Source organism: Hetaerina americana, unplaced genomic scaffold (genome assembly GCF_022747635.1).
Source record: "Hetaerina americana unplaced genomic scaffold, ioHetAmer1.1.p SCAF_2, whole genome shotgun sequence".
Lineage (NCBI taxonomy): Eukaryota > Metazoa > Arthropoda > Insecta > Odonata > Calopterygidae > Hetaerina > Hetaerina americana.
Genome location: NW_027286763.1, coordinates 26,166,907 through 26,187,516, shown reverse-complemented (window position 1 = coordinate 26,187,516; position 20,610 = coordinate 26,166,907). Strand labels below are relative to the sequence as shown.

The 20,610-nt window shown below is 36.0% G+C and overlaps 1 protein-coding gene across 1 annotated transcript; it reads right to left on the bottom strand.

Moving 5' to 3' along the window:
• Positions 1-1,036: 1,036 nt before the first annotated feature.
• Positions 1,037-18,532, bottom strand: LOC139687633 (beta-galactosidase-1-like protein 2). Its single transcript, XM_071584873.1, has 12 exons — positions 18,464-18,532; positions 17,229-17,440; positions 13,048-13,233; positions 12,731-12,872; positions 10,165-10,324; positions 9,908-10,063; positions 8,293-8,439; positions 7,116-7,303; positions 6,757-7,001; positions 3,205-3,411; positions 1,349-1,574; positions 1,037-1,257 (listed from the first exon to the last, which is right to left on the bottom strand). The coding sequence occupies exons 1-12, from the start codon at positions 18,530-18,532 to the stop codon at positions 1,189-1,191; spliced, it is 2,007 nt and encodes a 668-aa protein (XP_071440974.1). The 3' UTR covers positions 1,037-1,188.
• Between the last annotated feature and the right edge of the window lie 2,078 nt (positions 18,533-20,610).

The following is a 20,610-nucleotide window of genomic DNA, read 5'->3' as shown; positions in this document are numbered from 1 at the left end:
ACACCCTTGTTATGAATATGGGGGCACCCCAAATCAAGAGTCTTCCATGAATATGCTCCTTATACTTTCAAAATCACAGCATAGCCTCGTCTTGTTTTGAAGGCTATAGGTAAGTAATCATCATATTCAACCACTGTCGAAGAGGAACAGTTCTTATCAAGGTTAAATTGACTCTCATGATTCCAATACACAAGAGAAATGAATAAAATAGGAATAATTATATGAGTGGAGGTGGATACCAACCCCCTTTCCAGAAATATAAATTGATTTCTCATATTCTGCTACACCCTCTTCTGGCACCTGTTGTGTACTCTTGGAACCCACTCCAATTCTATTGTCCCCTTCCCCCCTTATTGTTGCATTGTGAATTGTAACTCTATTGTTGTATTGTGATCTCTTTCTCCCTTACCCTGAAACCACCAACTTCTCAAAATGCACTCTCCTGTTGCCATGATGGTGATGCTGGAAAGGCCAAAGCCAAACTGAAAGCAAATGCATCAGTTCCTTCGGCTTCAGTCAGTTTTGGCCCATATGCAGGTTATGCACCATCTGCTCTGCTCTCCCCCATGTACTTATTCAAGGGGCTCATGAAGAGAGGTGTTGCACTGCTTGAAACTTATGGTTTGTTCTTAAAAGCTTGAGTAATATGAGCATCTTAATAAAAATTAGTGGCTGACAATTTCATGGACGTTCACGCTCATGTAAAAATGCATAATACAGTTAAATTCAGTGGTGATTGATGAACATATCAAATTTTACTATTGTGACAATATTTAGCAGCTGAGCTCAGGTTTGCCATTTGTCAAACACTTAAAGTTTTCATGTAAGTAAGGTAATTAACTTTCACAGTCCTGGCAGTTGAAAATATATGTATTTGTGCATCTTGTTTTATTTACAAATAAGTTATATATAGTAATACAAACATATAATTATTTATAAAGTTTGAATACATTTTTTTTGTATTTGTCTCTTAGGGATCTGGTCCCTGAAGCTAATGCGTCATGGGATTGGTATGCACCCATGGGCATAAGAAGAATGAAACCATTCAGTTTTAGTACTAGCTTTCCCCACAGAAGATTACTATTATCCAAATAAAGCACTAGTGAATAAAATTGTTTTTATTTAAAATAAAATCCAACATTCAATCTGAAATATGAACTTGAGTCTGTGAAGGAGCATTGTGTAGATCTAAATAAATATGGGATGATCTTGGAATATCAACTCGGATGCTGTCTCATAATGTTCAAATATGATTACCTGAAATGAAGGAAACAAGTGATTTCAATCATATTGACATGCATAGACATTTACTCTGTCCTTGAGTAGATGAAACACTTTGACACCTTACCTCATTTGTACCACTCTTGAGGAGAGGGGCTGGGATGTAGAGGGTTTTTGGTGGACCAGCACTGAAGTACCGTCCCAAGTGAAAGCCATTGACAAATGCAATCCCTTTGCCCCACTGACTGAAGTCGAGCCATGTGTCTGCTGGCTCACCCTCAACCTCAAAGAGTCCTCGCTGGAGGATTGGCCTTGCTGCTCGCACGGAACTCCCCTGCCTCGAGCTGCTCAGCCTGAAAACAAAATCTCTATATGTTCATCTCTTGAAGCATTTAAATTTGAAACCACCACCTTTCCTCTTATTTGGCAAGCAGAGACCTTTAAAAGCAGACTGAAAGTTTGAATGCAGAAGTTTCCAAGGTGTTTCTTGTTTATTTGGATAGCAATGATTACCACATGTATAACTGTAAAATGCACAAGCTACCTTTGCAAAATTCATAGGAAGACATTTTATCTGCAGTTAGTTCCCCATGTCAAATATAGTGCTAGCATTAGAGAAATATTTAAAAAAAATCTAATACTGAGGAGCAGAATACAGAAAGTAGTTACTTGGTTTCTGAATTCCTGATGTGAAAGAAAATCATCAAAGAGTTTATCTTAAGTCTAATGTGGCCACTCAGTTGTAAAGAGTGGAAGTTAATAAAATTTTGTAGAAATTTGGAAAAAAAAGAATTTTCCGAAAAGTCAGGAATATGATATGCCAATCAGGAATTCCCAGTTTGAAATTTTTTTTTCAATTTGGGACCTTTACACACTTGGTATAGGCCACCAATACTAACTAATAATTGTACTAATTAATAATGTATCAATTAACACTGTGTTTAGCTGTTAACTCCATGAATATTTACAGAGCAAGATATTTTACTCTGTGAATTAATATCTAAAGCCGTAGCCTTTATTTGTATAATGCCTCTTTTCTGTGTATCCTATAATAATAATAATAATAATAATAATAATTTTTATTTGTCCAGAGACCATCATACAAAAAAATTGTACATAGTATAGGACACGTCAATATATACAATAATACACAATGTAAATACATATGCCTATTCTAAGTTTCATGTTCCATGAAATTCCTAATAGAATAGAACAAATTCCTTTGAAGAAAAGCTCTCAATTTTCTTTTAAATAGATAAATGTTTGTGCTGGATTTCAGGTCCTTGTTTAGCTTATTAAACATAAGGAGACCCATAGATTTAGGGCCTAGTGCGGTGGTTCTAGTTCTTACGTAAGTTCGGTGCAGATCATTTTTAGACCTGGTCCCATAGTGGTGAATACCACAATTTGTGTCATACATTGAAAGGTTTACAAAGGTGTACACCAGTAATACATAGATATAAATACATGGCAAAGGTAGAATGTTCAATTTATGGAATAATGGACGACAAGGAGCATTATGCTCTGCTTTGACAATTAGCCGTACGGCTCGCTTTTGAATCTTAAATATTGTGTCTGCAAGCGGAGAAGAACCCCAGAAAAGGATACTATATACTATACAGGAGTAGATATTTGCATAATATATTGACATGAGGACATCCATTGTTACGGTAAACCTGATGCTTCTAATAAGGAAGCAAATGGTATTCATTTTTTTGCCCAGGTGACATATATGCTCCCACCAGGACAACCGCCCGTCTAGAACTATTCCTAGGAATTTTGCATGGGGCGCTTGGGGAATTAGTATCCTATATTTATTATCTATTAATATCCTATATTTGTACATTCAAATCACTGAACAATGAATACATTATTATTATTCCAACTGTCATGGTGATTCCTTCAAACTTCTGCCCTCCACATGTTGTCAGTATTTAATTTATATTTTACAGAAATTCTGAAATCCAAGGTGAATGCACTTACCCTCTCACCCATTCTGATTTGAACTGCAAGGAAGTCACTTCCCATCCCAATTGCTCAACACCATCTAGGGTTACTGGTCCTTCCCAAAGGCCTTTCTTCTGCACAAAATCCTGTGGGCCACCATAGTTGACACGGCCTGCATTCTCCACTAGAATGTCCATTGTGTGCTCCCCAGCATCCTCTTCTTTAAATGGAAACTCTCTATCCCTATTTTATTAGATAAGAAGCCAAGGACAGTTAGTTCAAATTGTCACATATCTATGCGAGTAAATATATTTTTTCTGAAGAATGTTTACAGCTATCGCCTGGCATTTGCTTTCTTGCTCCATGGATATGGATTAGCACATTTTAGGGAGCATGGCTGTTGGGTCACATTTGTTTCAGTGGTGAGAAATTGGCTCAGTGAGCAGAGCATATAAAATATCAGCACTCACTATGATGTTCTTAAGCACAGTGTGCACTCCCAATGAAGTGATTCTCCCTTTCACCACATTATTCAAAATGTGAGTTTTTACTCAGGCAACATTTGCATAAAATGAATTAGCTGAAATAAAAATCTGAAGTATGGCAAAGTAAGATATCTGGGTAAGGACGCCAGTATTGACACACCAGTTCCCAATAAATCACAGAAGTCAATCAATGCTTTACCTAGATGGAGGTTGGGGAGGAGTGAAACCTCCCTACCCATACCATGGTGTTCCCTGCCTGCCTGTGGCGGGTAGGTTGAACATGGGTTGGTAATATCGACCAGCAGGTCTCCTCTGTCAAAGAACCTCCACCCCAATGAACGTTTCCATCAAATGAGATAACCACAAGAAAACCCACGGGTCCCTCATAAAAATCATCGGTATATTATTTAATGGCCTTAAGCTTCTCAAGTTGATGTCATTATGCTGGCATCTTATATGTTATCTCTAGCTTAGAGCTACTTTTGCCCCTTGTAATAATTAGTGGTTGAACTACATTTATGTATTTTAAGAGAGATTGATGTACCCAACCCTACTCTAGAACTATATATTATGTTACTCTGTTTTTCTTGTTAACTATAATTTATTCCATGTTGGTGTTATGATTGTATGAATTCTAATATTTTCTTTCTTACATCTTCTATATTTAATGTAAAAATTTTACTTTTACTGCTCCTGCACACAGGCAGTAAGATTGTATAATGTGTGACTAAGAGTAATTTATAATTTTTGCCCATATTTATGCTCCATGGGACTTGATATATGCTGGACCAAATAAAATATTTATTGATTTATTTTAGTGGAATTAGAATTCATATTACCACTTTTTCTCTTCTCGAACATCCATGCTGCATGAATGAAATTGCAAGCATGGATTTAGAAAATCCCAGTGAGATATCATTTGGCCTTCCTGAATTTGATAAATGAGCTCCAAATCATACAATCTTTTCAGAATGATTTTTAAGCGACCATTCATTGATACTGACATGAGTAATTAGTTGCATCATAATAACTCTTCATCACTTATGTTATGCACAATAGATTTTATTGCAAATTCTCTTCCTATCTCCAAATGGACCTTAGAACAGCAATAATAATAATAATAACATAATTTATTCATCTTATAATCATATACACATATGGTAGATGTCTTCATTTAGGAACATACAGTTGTTCCTAGATAATATAGTATACAGCACAATATATAATCACATAAAATACTTATTTGAAAATATTTGCATACATACACCTAGTATTCTACTCACGCTAGACCTTATAATTTTAGGCTAGTAAAGTCGAGCTCATAATACTCCTGTATTGAGTAGAAAGGATTGGAGGTAAGCCAATCACGCGGCACCCTGCGAAACACTACATTGCGGGCTGACTTTACAGATTTTGGAAGCATATTAAACAATTTGATGGGTAGACCTTCAACTTTGTAAGTCCTATCTAGCCTACAGTATGGAAAATCCATATTAGACTTTGCTCTGGTGTTATGGCTGTGAACGTCAGCCCTAGTGGAGCACCTACTCATATTTTCTTTTACATGAACTAATGAATAGAATATATATAAATTGTAGACAGTCATAATTTTTAAATTTAAAAAGAGAGGTCTACAGTGTTCAAGTGGACATGAATTAGATAAGGTACGGACTGCCTTTTTCTGCATCACAAAGATTAACTTAATATCAGATGCATGCCCCCAAAGTCTAATGCCATAAGTAATATGTGAGTGAAAGAATGCATAGTAGGCATTAATTAAGTAGTCCTTACTAACATATAATTTCAATTTCCTGAGCTGAAATAAGGCTCGGGCAAGTGTCTTCCTAATGTGTAGAATATGAGCACTCCATGTTACCTTGGAGTCTATATAAAATCCCAGCAGTTTCACAGGGACAGTATCCGGTGTAGCACATTTTAGAGTACATATAAGGTGCTGAGTTTTATTGGGATTCATATGGAGATTGTTGGCAGAAAACCAGTCCACTGCCTTTTTAAGTATAATAGGAACTCTATTCATCGCATCAGAATGATGGGGGGAACTATGTAGGAAAATAGTATCATCCGCATAGAGGACACAGTCAGTAATCATATTGGGGCACAAGTCATTAATCATGACCAGGAATAAAAGAGGTCCAAGCACAGAGCCCTGAGGCACACCATATTTAATATTTAATGGTTTTGACTGTTTACCATTTACATAAACTGACTGCTTACGATCAGATAAGTAGGAAGAAATAAATTTTAGTTCAGTATCCTTAAAACCATAATATTTCAACTTATTTATGAGAATTGTGTGATTAACACAGTCAAAAGCCGAAGAGAGATCACATAATGAGAGAGCCAAACATTGATTACCTTCAAAAGCCTTAATGATTTGCTTTATAACATATTCAACAGCTTGGGTTGTACATTTGCTGGGTCTGAAACCAAACTGAGTCGGTGTAAATAGATTTAAAGATTCAAAATAGTCCAGTAAAAGTGGTCTTAAAAACTTTCCTCCCAAATAAATTTAAAAATTTTTTTTTCTATGGTTGCCTTCTTAATAAGTAGTTCCTTGTACCGAGTGATAGTTTTTCTAAACCACTCTTTTGCTAATTTCCCATTTTAAGAATATATTAATTTAACATTTGAAAAAAGTAAAACGTTTGGACAAAATGTTTTAATTAAAATGTCATGAAGCATTAATAGAATTCTTATGGCCCCTGGTCAACCAGATTGAGAGGTGGTGCAGCTAATTGTAGATTTTCTGCAAGGCAGGAAGTGATCAAAATCAATTCTGCCAGCTTAAGTCCTGCTCTGGGTGAATTTTTGGCCCATAACCTTAAGGGCAAGATAATGCTCCAAATAACTCTATGGAATGATATAGAAGTATCAAAAAAAAAAGTGTACTGTTGGATCAATGTTGGTCAAAAAATGAACAAAGAATAGAAAGTCTCAGCCATCAACAATGAGTTGAGCATAAAATATTTTCAATGAGAGAAATGTATTAACAACATGCTAATTTGGAAAAAGTGGGTTAAAAGAGATTAACTTGTTTTTATCATTAACTTTTACAATTTTCATAATTTTTGACGTGACTTACCCATTTGGCCAGAATCCAAATCCATTTAAGTCAGGAACATTTGTAGGGCTCTTTGTTTTTTGCTGATTATCCAGAAGCAAGAGTGCAATGTCTCTGACGTGTCCTGACACCTTTAAGGTAGAGTTGGCAGACAACACAATATGTTTCCGGTAATTTACATAGCCATAACTCTGACCATTTCCATTGTTTATGGGGAGTTCCTCCATTGACTGCATTGTATTAATAACAGTTTTGTCTTCTTCACCCTCAATTATGAGAAAAAAAACAAGTACTCAATTAAATGAAGAAAATCAACCCATCTATAGCCAGGGAACGTTTCCTTCATGAAGGGCATAGGTGCTTAAGGTGCAATTACTTACAATGTTATTCAAAATATCTTCCATATTCATGTACTGGTAGAATTTTATTGGTTTGTATGTAAACTTCCTGCTTTCCAGAGGTTTATCTGGTGTTTTGGTTTGTACTTTGCTATACTTGGCCACAATTCTTTCCATAATTCTGTATTTCTCAGTATAATCTCCAGCCTCACTCAATGGTGCATCATAATCTGGAAGTGCAATAGTAATGACATGTAAATAATGGTGGATAGATGTTTATTTGATAGCCCTTCCAGCAATAGTTATTTGAAAATGTGCCAATGCTTCTTTGGAATTGATGCCAGAGCTATCATATTGGGCTGAATCAGAACTTTTGGCATTGTGAGGTGGAGGGAAGCAGGGAGGTCCCAGATGGTTATGTGACCTGGAACAAAGTTGTTGAATTATATTGCAGGATATGCATAAGGGAGTGAATGCATTGATGGAGATGTGTAGTGGGATTTGTGGTTGACAGAGGATTTTATCACAAATCCACACCAATACCTTGCAATAGACCCAAATCCGATCTTCACCACTCCTTGCCTACCCTCTCAACTTAGCAAATTCTCTCTCTTGCCATGTTACTCCCTCATGCACATCCTATACATTAATTTATCAACTCAACTGCACACTCTGTTCTTGTTCTCTCTCTCTCTCTAAGCTCTCACTTAGGTAATACTACTTTCGATCGATTGCTAAGACATATATAGCCCATGTATGCACATCTTGTGTGTGTGAGTTGCATATAGGGAGGTTCAAGGTGGGCTTTAATGGCTTGCACACAATGGCATAGTGAGACTTTTCTGGGTGAGGGGGCAAGAGAGGAAGGCCTGTGTTTTGGGGAGGTGCCACACTGGAAAGGGGAGGTGGCTCTCTCTGCCATGGAATTTTGGATTTTGACCATATAAATCAACCTAGACCTCAATGCCCCATTCCTTTTGACCCCTTACCCTCTCCCACATAGGGTATGGTACACACATGGCTGCTTCCCTTGGAGGAGGTCCATTTGGTGGGGTCACCAGAACAGTACCAGTTGATCACTCACCATTCTCCTTAGTTTATCATTCCTGCTACTGATTAATTTCCAAATGATCATCCCATCCAGGCCATCACATCCTATCCAAGTGCAAATTCATTCAAAATCCCATAGAAGATTTCAGTTTCTTCATATAACACTCACCATAACTTGATGCATCCGGAGCATAATAAGGGAAGTAATTCATGGCATTGGCTCCATTCATGAAGCCAAATGTTGTCCCTCGATGAAACATGTACAAATTGATGGAAGAGTTGTATGACAATACTTTTTCCAAATTTTCTTCTAATACTGAAATGAGGAAAATAAGTAAGTTATTTTATACATATATAGTTACTTGTTTGAGAATTAGTATATTTTAAGAGGCAAGGGAAAGTTAAAATAAAGCTTTTTCATGGCAGAGTAAGGGCCTATAGGGAGGAGGATCCATATTGACATACCTCTTAACTCATATATTGCCTATAGCCTCACCACCCAATGATAGAGACTTTCTCCCCATCCAAGTGCATAGAAAGGATGTAGTGAGGGAGGAAGGTCAAGATGCAACACATCTGCCGTCAGTTGGTTTCTCCGGTAACCAAACACACTTCACTATCCAGCCCTAACAATTAGCTGCCATAGAAAATGGAGTAATCAGCACAGATTTTTGCAGCCATGCTGCTCTCCTCTCACATTTCATTGAGTGAGTGAATTAGAGAGTGATACATAATTGTCTGTGCCTTAAGTTCTTTTTCCCTGAAGAAAGCTCTTATTTCATGCACTCTGGGGCATTCCAGTGCAGTTTCAAGGATCGGTTTGGCAGAAAAGAAAATTAGTCTGATGCTTCAAATAAATTTAAATATTTGGCTCAAAGAGTATTTACTAATTTGTTATATTTTAGTATATTTTGAAGATTTTTTTTATTATTTCACAGGTAGCCTTTAAAATTTGCATATTGGCTGTTCATTCTAACATGCTATGTGAAAGTTAAGTAATTATGTGGGCACTTATTATGTCTCTTTTTCTTTCATTGACATTATTTTGACATACTAAAGAACACATTTTTGATGAAATTTTGTCCATCTGTATTTATGACTGACTTTGATATTCTCCTTCTGATAAAGCAAATCCTGCCAGAAGATTTAAATGAATCATTGAGTCACGTCTCGGAGGCTTATACTTTGAAAAGCAAAGGAACAAGAATGCAATCTAGCATCATAGACTCTGAGAATGAGAAAAATTACAAATGCAGGGGAGTACAATTGTAAGCTATTGGACTGATGAGCTATTCGAAATTTTTAGCATTCAGCTGACAAAAATGATGAAATATTTGCACATGGTCAAGGAAAGAAGCTTTAAACATGGTCCAGGAAATAGTATCCAGGAAGAAAGCTGTAATGAAGACAAAAGAAGCATGGAGCCAAAAAATCAATTCAATTCAAGTTTCACGAAAGATGGAAGGCTGCTTTTCATTAACTCTTATTCCATGTGACTAAGCAAATGAAGACATTCAATATCTGACGCAATAATAGTGCCAAATTTGTAAAACATCTTGCTTAAAAATTCCCCTTTGCCATCAGTAATTCCATACTCTACAAGTGTAGTTCAACATTTAAATTGTAGAACTACCAGGTGTTTTCTAGCAGTGAACATTAAGGCATAGAGATGAACTAATTTTCTAAATAGGTATCAGGTGATTTCGACAGCATATAAAGGAATTCAATTTTAACACTTTAAGTTTCCCCTCATTCAAATCACTTCTCTGCACATTCTCACTCACCTTTTGGTGTCAGTCCTGTCTGATGGGATCCCTCCATCCAATGATCAAACCATCCACTCCAGAATTCCATGACTATAAGAGCTCTGTCTGGCTGCAGATTCTTCAAAGCTTCCAGCTGCATAATTGGATTATTATTGAAATTTGCTGTTTGTAGAACTACAAAATAACAATACATACATTTACTGATATTGATTAAACCAGGAGGGGGGGAGGGAAGAGTGAAGTGTTCAAAGACTGAGATAAATTTTTACACTCACCTCCAGGAAGTGATCCGATATCACCACTGGGGACAGGTGAATCAGCTGTGAAGAAAAGCTCTTCCAGGCCATTATCTTCAAAAGTCTTTTTAATGAATTCCAAGTAATTTTTGTCCCGAGGATCACTATATGGACCAAAACCTCCATACTCATTTTCAATCTGAGGAATAAAAAGTCTTAAAATGGATATTTTTATGCACATGCAGGCATTATAAAGGGAACTTTTCCCTTGAAAAAATAGCTGTGGGAAATTTGGTTAACCATTATTCCCTGAGTACATTCTATTTTGTCCACTATTCAGAGGCCAGGGATAAACAAACAGTGCAGCCAGCTCATGATGCCAGCTAAAGCACAGCAGTGCCAAAACTGTCTTAAAAATTCCCCTCGACTAACTGAAACCCTAGAGTTCCTCAAGCATAAAATATTGCTAGAAGAGAAAATTGGGTGAAAACCAGCCACTCCTGCAGGTTAAGGTACCTGAATAATTGCAATGGTGGTACTTGTGTATCATAGATAGGTTTGGCTTACTGCACCAAAACTCTTCAAGCCCTTTTTGATGTTTGCAAGCACACCATTGCTAGATGAGCAGTAGATAGGTATATACTGTGATTTTTTTCTTAAAGAAGGTTCCATGCTGCTTTTGGGATTCTCACATAGCTTAACTTTGTGGACAATAATTTTAATACCATTTCCAGGAGGCAGCATCTTGAAATGATATAGATTGTTCAAGTTCAAAGGTACTAATTCCAATATTTAATATAAATGCATAAAAATAACATGAATATAAACTACAAAACAGAGCAATGATCCAGAATCACCATGTTCAGAAAAGTTCCACTTTGGGGCACATAAGAAAACAAGATTCTACCACAGTATCAGTGGTTGCGGAATATGATTTGTTTTGTCCAAGTTCAAGTTTAAAGGTATTTATTCCACAATCAGGTGTGTGTATACACAAAAGGATAATAATAGCAATTGTATGCAATGAATAACAAAATTGGTCCTGAATCCCCATTTTAAGAAAAAGTTACTGTATGGTAGGAAAAAAATATATGTAATTTCTGCAATGGCAGAACACCAATTTGGCCACTATTTGTACATGGGAGTTCCTGAATGGAGTAGAATAATCTGATTGGCTGCATTGGAGTTAAGCTTTCCCTGGGCGCCCTGTTTGTTCCTTAGTCAAGTCAAATTATCCTTTTCAAAGTTGAAGTAAGCATATATTGGTCTATACGTTTGAAGTTTTTCAGATTCTTCATTATTTCTACCAATCCTGTTTTGATTTTCGGGAATAGCAAATTTCAATTGCTAAGACTTTTTGTCTGATTGAACTTGATATAACTCTGAGAACAACATAGCTCATGCCAAACAAAGCTTGTGTGTCAATTGCCAAGAGGTAGAACAGTTTCTTTTCTGAAGCCCTTTAGTGCTAATTCTGCACAAAGAGGCCCATGACTAGTTCCCTGAATGATGTTCCTGTCAACAGAGGAGAGTTGGGATGGGTAATCTTAGGCAAAGAGGGATAAGACAGGGGTGCCCATTATCGCCCATGCTCTTTAATGTTTAAATAAAATAAATAGAAAAAGGGGCATGGGAAGAGCCAGAGGAAGGGTGTAAGGCTTGTGGGGAACTCAAGTCTGTTAGATTTATAGAATATATCAAGCTTTAGTTGGCCAGGGGATTCCAATCATAGCTGAGCACATTTAAGCCAAGTTTTATAATTTCGTGTTTAACTCATGGTTAACTTTAACCACTGGTTAAGGACAAAACTCAAATTTATGCATTCTAACTAACTTCAGAACCGAACATTAATTGACTAAATAACTGACGGACAATATTACTACGGTTACAGTGTTCACAATCACAAATGATCAATTTTATTTGTTTCTTTAATTGGATAAGTTCATAATCTCCAAATTAAGTTAACATTCATATTAAGTAATGATTGAATTCAATGAGACATCATTAAACTGGGCTTTAGAGTGATTGACATTGATATGGAAAGAGAATGAAAAGAAATGTAGGGAACAAGGTTCTCACAATGGGAAGCTTAACTCAAACATTTAGTCATGAATAGAAAACTGCCACTGAGGGTATAAGAACAGTTCACCCATCTAGGAAGTGCTTTCAATGAAGATGGGCAAAGTAGCTCATTTAAAGAAGAATGAAGGAGGCAAAAGAAAGAGGAGGGAGTTAATGACAGGGACATCATGCAAGCATGTGAAGACACTATTAGTATAAACTTTGATAGTGATATATTTATTTGTCCATGGATTTGCTGTTTTGTTCAAATATTGGGGCATAAGTCTACACACCTTCAAAGCTTTTCATTGACGCTAGAGATCAATGTTAATTGGACACTTTTGAAATCATCTGGAGAAAAATGGAATGAAAAAAATATAAAACAAACAATGAAAAACAATGCCAATCCCCTTTGAGTATCACATTAGATTGTTTCAATTGTTTAATAAATCAAACAGAATTATTTTACTAAAAATGCATGAATGCATTAAAATTTGTGAGTGATATCTGTTATTTCAATAAAAATGAATCATGCTAAGCTTACCTGGAAAGCAATTATTGGCCCTCCTTGGGAGAACTGCAAATCGGATAATTGAGGAAGCAGCATGTCAAAGTAAATTTTCACCCTGCTGGTATACTGTGGATCTGATGTTCGAACCTTGATGTTAGGTGTTCTCAGCAACCAGCTATGTGGTTAAAAATGATAATGGTCATTTGCATATTTTTCTTCACAGTGAATAAGAATTGTTAATCTTAGGATCAAAAATTTACCCTGCCATTACTAAAATGCTCTTTAGAAAGAATTTTTTGAGATAAATTTTAGCCAATCAATTTTAATTCAAAGGTTGGGGCTGATCTTACCTTGGCAGCCCTCCAAAATCCCATTCAGCGCAAATATATGGACCTGGACGAATTATGACAAACAGATCCTCTTCCTGAGCCAACAGAATAAATGCGCGCACATCCAGGAACATTGAAAAGTCACGCTTGCCATCACCAAAATCAAACACATCTCTTTCAGGTTCATGCAGATTCCATGGTATGTATCTGTAATAAATAAGGCTTAATTAATTTGAAGTAGTTGATAGGAAAGGCAAATAGGTATTTTTGTAAGGTGCAATTTGAACACAAGAATTTTTCCATAAAAAACTATCAGCCACATACCTAATCTATCCAACATAGGTAAAAGGCATGTTTCTATGCATGAGATCTATTTCAGTGATATATATTTGGCATTTCAGGAAAAATAACATGGATAAATGATTCATTTATCAAAACAGAAGGGGGCTCCTTGCTAGATCGCAGCAAATAAATATTATTTTAATTCTACCCATAGACAAAAACATAAGATAGGGAGACTGGCATGATAAGACCATTGAGGGATTATGGTTTGATAATGATTATGAGAACTAATGAAATGTGAATTATAACATTCTACTAGAGATGAGTGAGAAAGGTAAGAATTGCTAATTGAGTCTTAAAGGGCGGAAAGAGTGGGATGAATGATGTTTCCCTTAGTGCAGTTAATGTTTTCTCAGGCTGATTTTTATTTATTATAGATATATAATTATCATTACAGGTATTCTCTGCATTATTGAACAGTATTTGATACTGCTTTTTGGTATAACCTTATGAAGTGCAAGGCTAATAGACACAAAATAATTTTATTGATATATGTAAGTTTAAAAGAATTGAAAAATATATAACTTCATTCATGACCAAGTCTTATTCTGGTTGTGGATTGTCTTTGTTAATTTGGGAAAAAGTTAGGCTGAAATAACGCTGACAAAAATGATGATATGATTCATATAACTGTTTAAGACTATCATTGAAGAATTTATCATTGTAGACTTTAGTCCATGCTTCAATTAGAAGAACATATTTGAACCAAGAGATATTTTCTCCAGTTAGAGATTATTTGAATTGGATTTAATAAACAGAAGTGCCCTTAATGGTTATAGATTTAATTATAAGCATGTGGTCAGAGATATCACAGATTGTGACCCCAGTTTAATGCTTTGCATGGTGGTATTAGGACAAGATTAATAAGTGTTTGGGTAATCTGCATATTTTTTTCAGTTTCAGAAGCTGTAATATAGATAAAAATGAGGGGAATACATCTACAAAGTCAGTTCTGGCTTTATAATTTTCTAGAATGTCACAATTAATGTCTCCTATTATTAGGGTATCAGAACTTGGATCATTTTTGTAATTTTTTTCAAGAGGAGAAATGATTGGTGAGGAAAGCATGTAAGTCAGTGAGTGGAGATCATTAAATTCATGCTATCAAGAATTATCACCGATTAAGAGATATGTGTTGGTTCATGCCTTCTCCTCTCAATGATGTAGTGGATTTCACTGGTCATTTGTTTGTGGGATTAAGGGCTGTACTGTGATATACTACGACCCACATGGAAGGCAAGTCACGTCACAACTCCAGCCTAGCATTCATCCCTCTTATGCAGGGCGTGCCCCTAGTATATATCTAACCACGTTGACCTTGATCTGTTATGTAAAGCACACGGAATCAATCCCCTGTTAATTCAAACGTTCTTAGTGTGATTTAAAATCCCCTCTTTATTCAAACGTTCTTAGTGTGATTTATTAGTATTCCTAGCACTAGCCATGCTAACATAATTTCCAGCTATGCCACAAGATACATTTATTATATATGATTCAAATAATTTATCCATCTTCAGATATTTAAATGAGAAATAATGTTGACTGTCAAATTTTCACAGAGTATATTTTCATTTGGAAGATTTGAATTAATCAAAACATGTGCAAAACATTAATCAAAGAAGAAGATGAGGTTCTGAAGAGAAGGAAAAATATATAGAGGAACTATGTATTTAGTAAGGCTGGGGCCATTAAATTAACCATTATATATAAAAGGCATTAAATGATATGAAACCAAAGAAGGCAGTGGAAATATATACATCCCTGCATAGCTACTCAAATATCAAATCACTAGTAGAAAGGTAAATAGATTAGAACCAGGATGTATTTGTATGCTCAATGGATTTTGAGAATGCACTGGGCAGAGTAACCTGAGGACAATTAATGGACATTTTGCAGGAGAGAGGGGAAGACTGGAAGTATAAATCACTTATTCAAAACCTGGACATCTTTCAGATTGCACCGGTGCCAATAGTAAATCGAGAGTCATTATGGGTAGTGCTAAGTAGGGGAGTAACAAAGGACCACCCATTGTCAACTATTCATTTTGATGTATGTAAGTGCAGAGGAAATGGTGAGAGAGGCGTGGGAAGGGTTGGATGTCAGAGAGAAAGTAGAGGAACTTTTCAAATCAATTAGATTTGCATATGTTTGAGCATTCTTTTACCAGTTAGCCAAAGGGTTACAATCATTATTTTGTGCTTTGCAGAATCTGCGAGATGGGTATAGGATTAGAAATTATCATAAGAAAATGAATGAAATGAGATTTTCAATAAATTATAAGAATAGGATAAACATTTAAGTTGGGGGACATAAACTAGAACAGATGGAATGGTTAATTTATTCAGGAAGTTTTTTGATGGGCAGAGTGTGTTAGGAACCGTAAAAGAAGAATCTCATTGCATAGAGAAGGATTTACACAGATGTGGCAGTTGATGCCAGACACCATTCTAAGTGCAGATGTAAAGAAAAGACTAGTGAAAACTTAAGTAAGGATTATAGTTTTGTATGGCTCAGAAACTTGGTCATTGAGGCAAGCATAAATGGCTTTTGAGATGTGGGCGTGGAGAAGAATGGACAAAATAAAATAGACTGAAAAGAAAACAAACAATGAAGTTCTAAGTATGGTGTTAGGGGATGAGAGACTGCTGTTGGGAAAAATTTGAAAAAGGCAAGACAAGAGGGTGTAGGAGATATTGAGTGGCAATTGGGTGCTGCAATTGATAATAGAAGGAATAATGCTGGGAAATCATGGTGAAGGGGGAAAGGAAAAGGCATTTTGGATGGAATTAAGGGATTTGGAAATTAGGTAGACTTAATGATGAGTTATTGAAGCATGTAAGATGGGGTCTTATAGATATCTTGTGATTCATTAGTTGGGGATTAGGAGTACACTAGTGGTCAATTTCAGGATCCATGAAAAACCTACCCTAAGTCAGTAGACTACAGCTATAAAATAACAGTATCTCACCTCCCTGACATTTTCTTATAATGGAAGAATGTGAGTTTATCACTTAATGAAAGCATTCCACAATATTTGACATCAAAGATAAGATGCTAGTCCGCAAAAGAAAATCAGAATTTCGGAATATTCCTCCTTTCTGATGTAATCATGATGGCTTCTACACATTTTAGAGACTATTTTGATGAGGTTAAGGCATTATTATTGAATTTAAATTGTCAAAATGGCATAATGAAATAAGCATCATGCCAAAGTTCTCCCAAACTCAGTAATTCATTATTTCAAAGACTATGGTAATATGTTACAAAATCTTGTTTGGCAATTTATATTCCACATTACATACATCTAGTAAGAAACTGCTACCGCGTGCTGGCAAAAGAATTAATATTTCAGAAGAAAAAATGCAGAATCAAGTATTAGGAGCAGATGTCTTCTATTAAACAGAACATTAATGAGGTTTGTAAACAAAAATAAAGTATTTCCATGGATTCATCTCACTAAGTTTATCATTTAAAAACATTTCAATGTAAAGTTTGTCATTTTTACAATACGTTATCATTTTTAGTTAAAGAAGATAGTATTTTTTGAAGCCGTTAAATATATTATGAATAATTAAAACCCTTGAAATTTCAATCAAATTTATGCAAAACGTTTTTGTGGTTTCCAACAATTAAAATAGAAGTAAATAGGTGCTCAAACCAACGAGCTTGTAAAAGTTGCTATAAAGGAAATTCCTTCAATTGGTTAATAATATAAATTGGGTCGTATTTTAAAGGGGCCCAGTACACAACATACTCAGTGTTCATTAAATTAAAGCATAACATTCGGAAAATTAAAACCTCTTCCAAACAGTCTGATGACCAATACTTGGACCAGGGGATGGACTAGCATGGGTTCTTACGTTTCCAAAGTGTTAAAACCAGCTGCTCGCAATTTCCTCATTCGATCTTGCCAAATACTTGGATGCACTCTAAAATACTGGATGCTTCCACTAAATATGGTTAATTCCTTTCCATTGAGTAAGAATCCACTAGCTGGAGCTTCCAGAGAGCTCCTAATTCCCTCAGAAGTGTAATACTCATACAATGTAGGCAGCCACTGAGCACAGGTGACCTTATGGAAAAAAGACAACTGAATAGAGCTGATAACAGTACAAGCTGAAACATCACAGAAATCCAATCATACAATATGGCTAATTATGATGGCATCAGCATATAAATCATTGTAAACAATGGCAGTTTTAGCCCAGTGTTTCTACTCAAATTATGCTGTTCTCAGTCATGAAAGTTTCCAGCGTCGTTTTAAGGACAAAACAGCATCCACAGTTGCAGGGATCCCTTAGCTCAAGAGATCTCTGGTTCATTACTCATTTGGGAAGAATTATCAGGAAAAACAGGTTCAATTTCCTGCTGAAACTACCTTCCTTTAAAATGCCTTCTTCTACCCGATCAGCAATCAATGTGTTTCAATTACTAAAATGTTAAAACAAAGTTACATGCATGATGATAAATGAAGCAGACCAACTTTTTTTTCAGTTTTTACCACTTGCCCATGATACAGTTTTACTATAGGGCAATCATTACTTTTGATACTGATGAACCTAAGGTACTTGAAGTGAACCAAAATTAAAGAATGAAAAGCAAAGAAGGATATAAAAAAGAGTAAAAAAATGAAGTATTCATTAAAGTGTCGGTATTTAAAGGCAAGAATGTTTTTTGCAAATTATTATTTCACAGGGGAGAAAAATGTTACTGCACTCTTTGGCTGGGCTACATGCCTTTAAAATCTACCTTATACAAATACCATAAATACCAGCAAGACAAGAGAATGTTAATATATGCCACGAATTCTTCAAAATTATTAATGATCTCCCATGGGTGAACTCGGACAATGTAGGCCTAGAAATCTTGAACGGTCAAAAAAAACAATTCTCCAATCTAAGCCTTTTACCATTGCCCCACATGAAATGAGTAAATGTACTCATAATATCATTTGCATTCTTTTCCCAAATCAATGTGAAACTGGTAGGACTCCCAACTCAAAATAAAATCCAAGCCGACGTTATGCTTAAGGTCCTTGCTTATAAGATTTTAGTACAACACACCACCCTACATAGTGAATGTTTAATTTACCTACCTCTAAAGTTGCTAGCGTCAGCACGAATGCAGCTTTGAATATTCGACAAATTTCAATGCTCATGTGCATAATTATATCCTCGAAATCAAGAAGGAAAGTTGCATCAACCAATCCGTAAGTTAAATGACAAGGCACTGGCTTGCTCGAGTTTCGCTCGCCAGGTGATGCTGTTCGCCCTATTCAGGGTCTACGCTGAACAATAATGCACATGAATGAAAAATTCTCAAGCGTTACCTTTCTAAACTAACTAAATTCGCGTAGCTAATATCAATAAGGCGAGACTACACGCAGCGCCGATGACCTCACGCATACGCATTCCCTATAAAACGGCACTATCAAAGTTTTCCCCTCCCTCGCGGCTAAAGCATTATGACGGCAAAGAACTCCTTATTCTATGGTCTAATCGCTTTCCATAAATATCCATAAATTACGACAAGGTGTTTGAGGAGATAATAATAACAACGGCCGGTCTTTTAAAATTAGTCTCTCTGAGACCATACCATATTAAAGCATGCTACTCAATTGTGGGCTTATTAAATCCTGTCATGCGTGTGCCTAGTCGAAAATACTTCCGTTATAGATGGAGTAGACACGCCAGGCGAATTTTTAAAATGATTAGCTTTTCACTCTGGTAGACAGGTGTTTTCAAAGGTTGGGCGACAAGGGAAATATCGCACAAAATATGAATAGAAGAAATTTCAGTTTGCCGTGCATTTCCGTCACTAGATATTAAATTATTTATGAAAATACCCTCGATTATTTCCAAAAAAACGTCCGTTTACATGAAAGATAGACATCATTAACGGACTTATTTATTTTGCGTCCTGTGTGTCGGAATGACTTGGGTATGTGTGATGGTGTATATCAGTCCTTGATTTATCGTTAAGTATTAAAAGTTTGAATGTGTTACAGTTTTCGTTAAAATGATCATTGTATTCAATTGTTCCCGGCTCAACTTCGTGAAAGTCCACGCTCATTTTATGAAGAACACAATGTATATTTCCACTGTTCTTTGATCAGTGGAAATATAAATTGTTTTCTTCATTTAATGAAAAAGATCATTATTCAATATTTGAAAAAAATTGCCGATGACTGGGTTAACCTCAAACAATGCGAATTCTACATGACCTATTTAAGTTTATCGACTACTTAACTGTTTTCCCATGAGCTTTCTTCTTAAATTTGGTGCGAGATACATAAACAGGTCACTTCAAAGCAAAATAACAATAAGCCGAGTTGAGGATAAGGCAGTGATAAATACCATTTTCTAGTCCAAGTCCGTCATTTAACGTCTTATCGCTGTCGCTTGGTTTCAGTCGCGCCGATGGGCGGACGTGTCTAAATGGAAAAGTTGTGTGCGAAGCTAGTCACTAGAAGAAGTATGCCACTGTGTTCATTGTTTCGGATGCGCTAGGGGATTAATCGCCCGACGTAATTATGAGTATTTTAGTAAGACTTCAGGTAACCTAATAAAAATCGATGGAACAGGAATTAATGCACAGTAATTTCAGTCATTTGCAATTTACTCCAAATAATAAAAATACTATTATTTGCAATCCAATTCAGTCATTGGCTTGTAGGGAAAAGTAAAGCTAGTTCTCAGGAGTCCTCGGCCGTTCAGCCAGTCCCTAAAACATCCCAGCCAAGGCGAATGATTTTTAAACTCTGAAATTGTTGCATTGAAAGGCATAGAAATGTTTATACGTAATTCTGCCTCCTGAAGTCAGATCAGCTTCTGTAGAACAACTAAGTGGAATTTGGTATAGCTAAATCTAGATTACTCGGTAGCAGAACTGTCGGAGTTCAGTGCTAATTAATTAAAATTTTAACATTTTTGTTTTCCGCTCCTCACTCCACACATATTGGTTAGCTTGGAATGGATATTCTGTACTTACTTGTATCCTGGTGTTTTTATGCAGATTATAATTGAAGGCATCTGCTTGAATTTGAATATTGTCTCGATGTATAAAGACAATTATAATATGATAAAAATAAAGAAGGATGTGATGTGTTCCCGACGTAAGTTCCTGATGAATTCTCCACGGAATTTCCACAAGGTTAAGTTCCACATTACTGCCGACGTTTCAACGGACGACTCTTCCGTCATCTTCAGGCCTGAATGCCGTTACGCCTTTTTTCAATCCAAT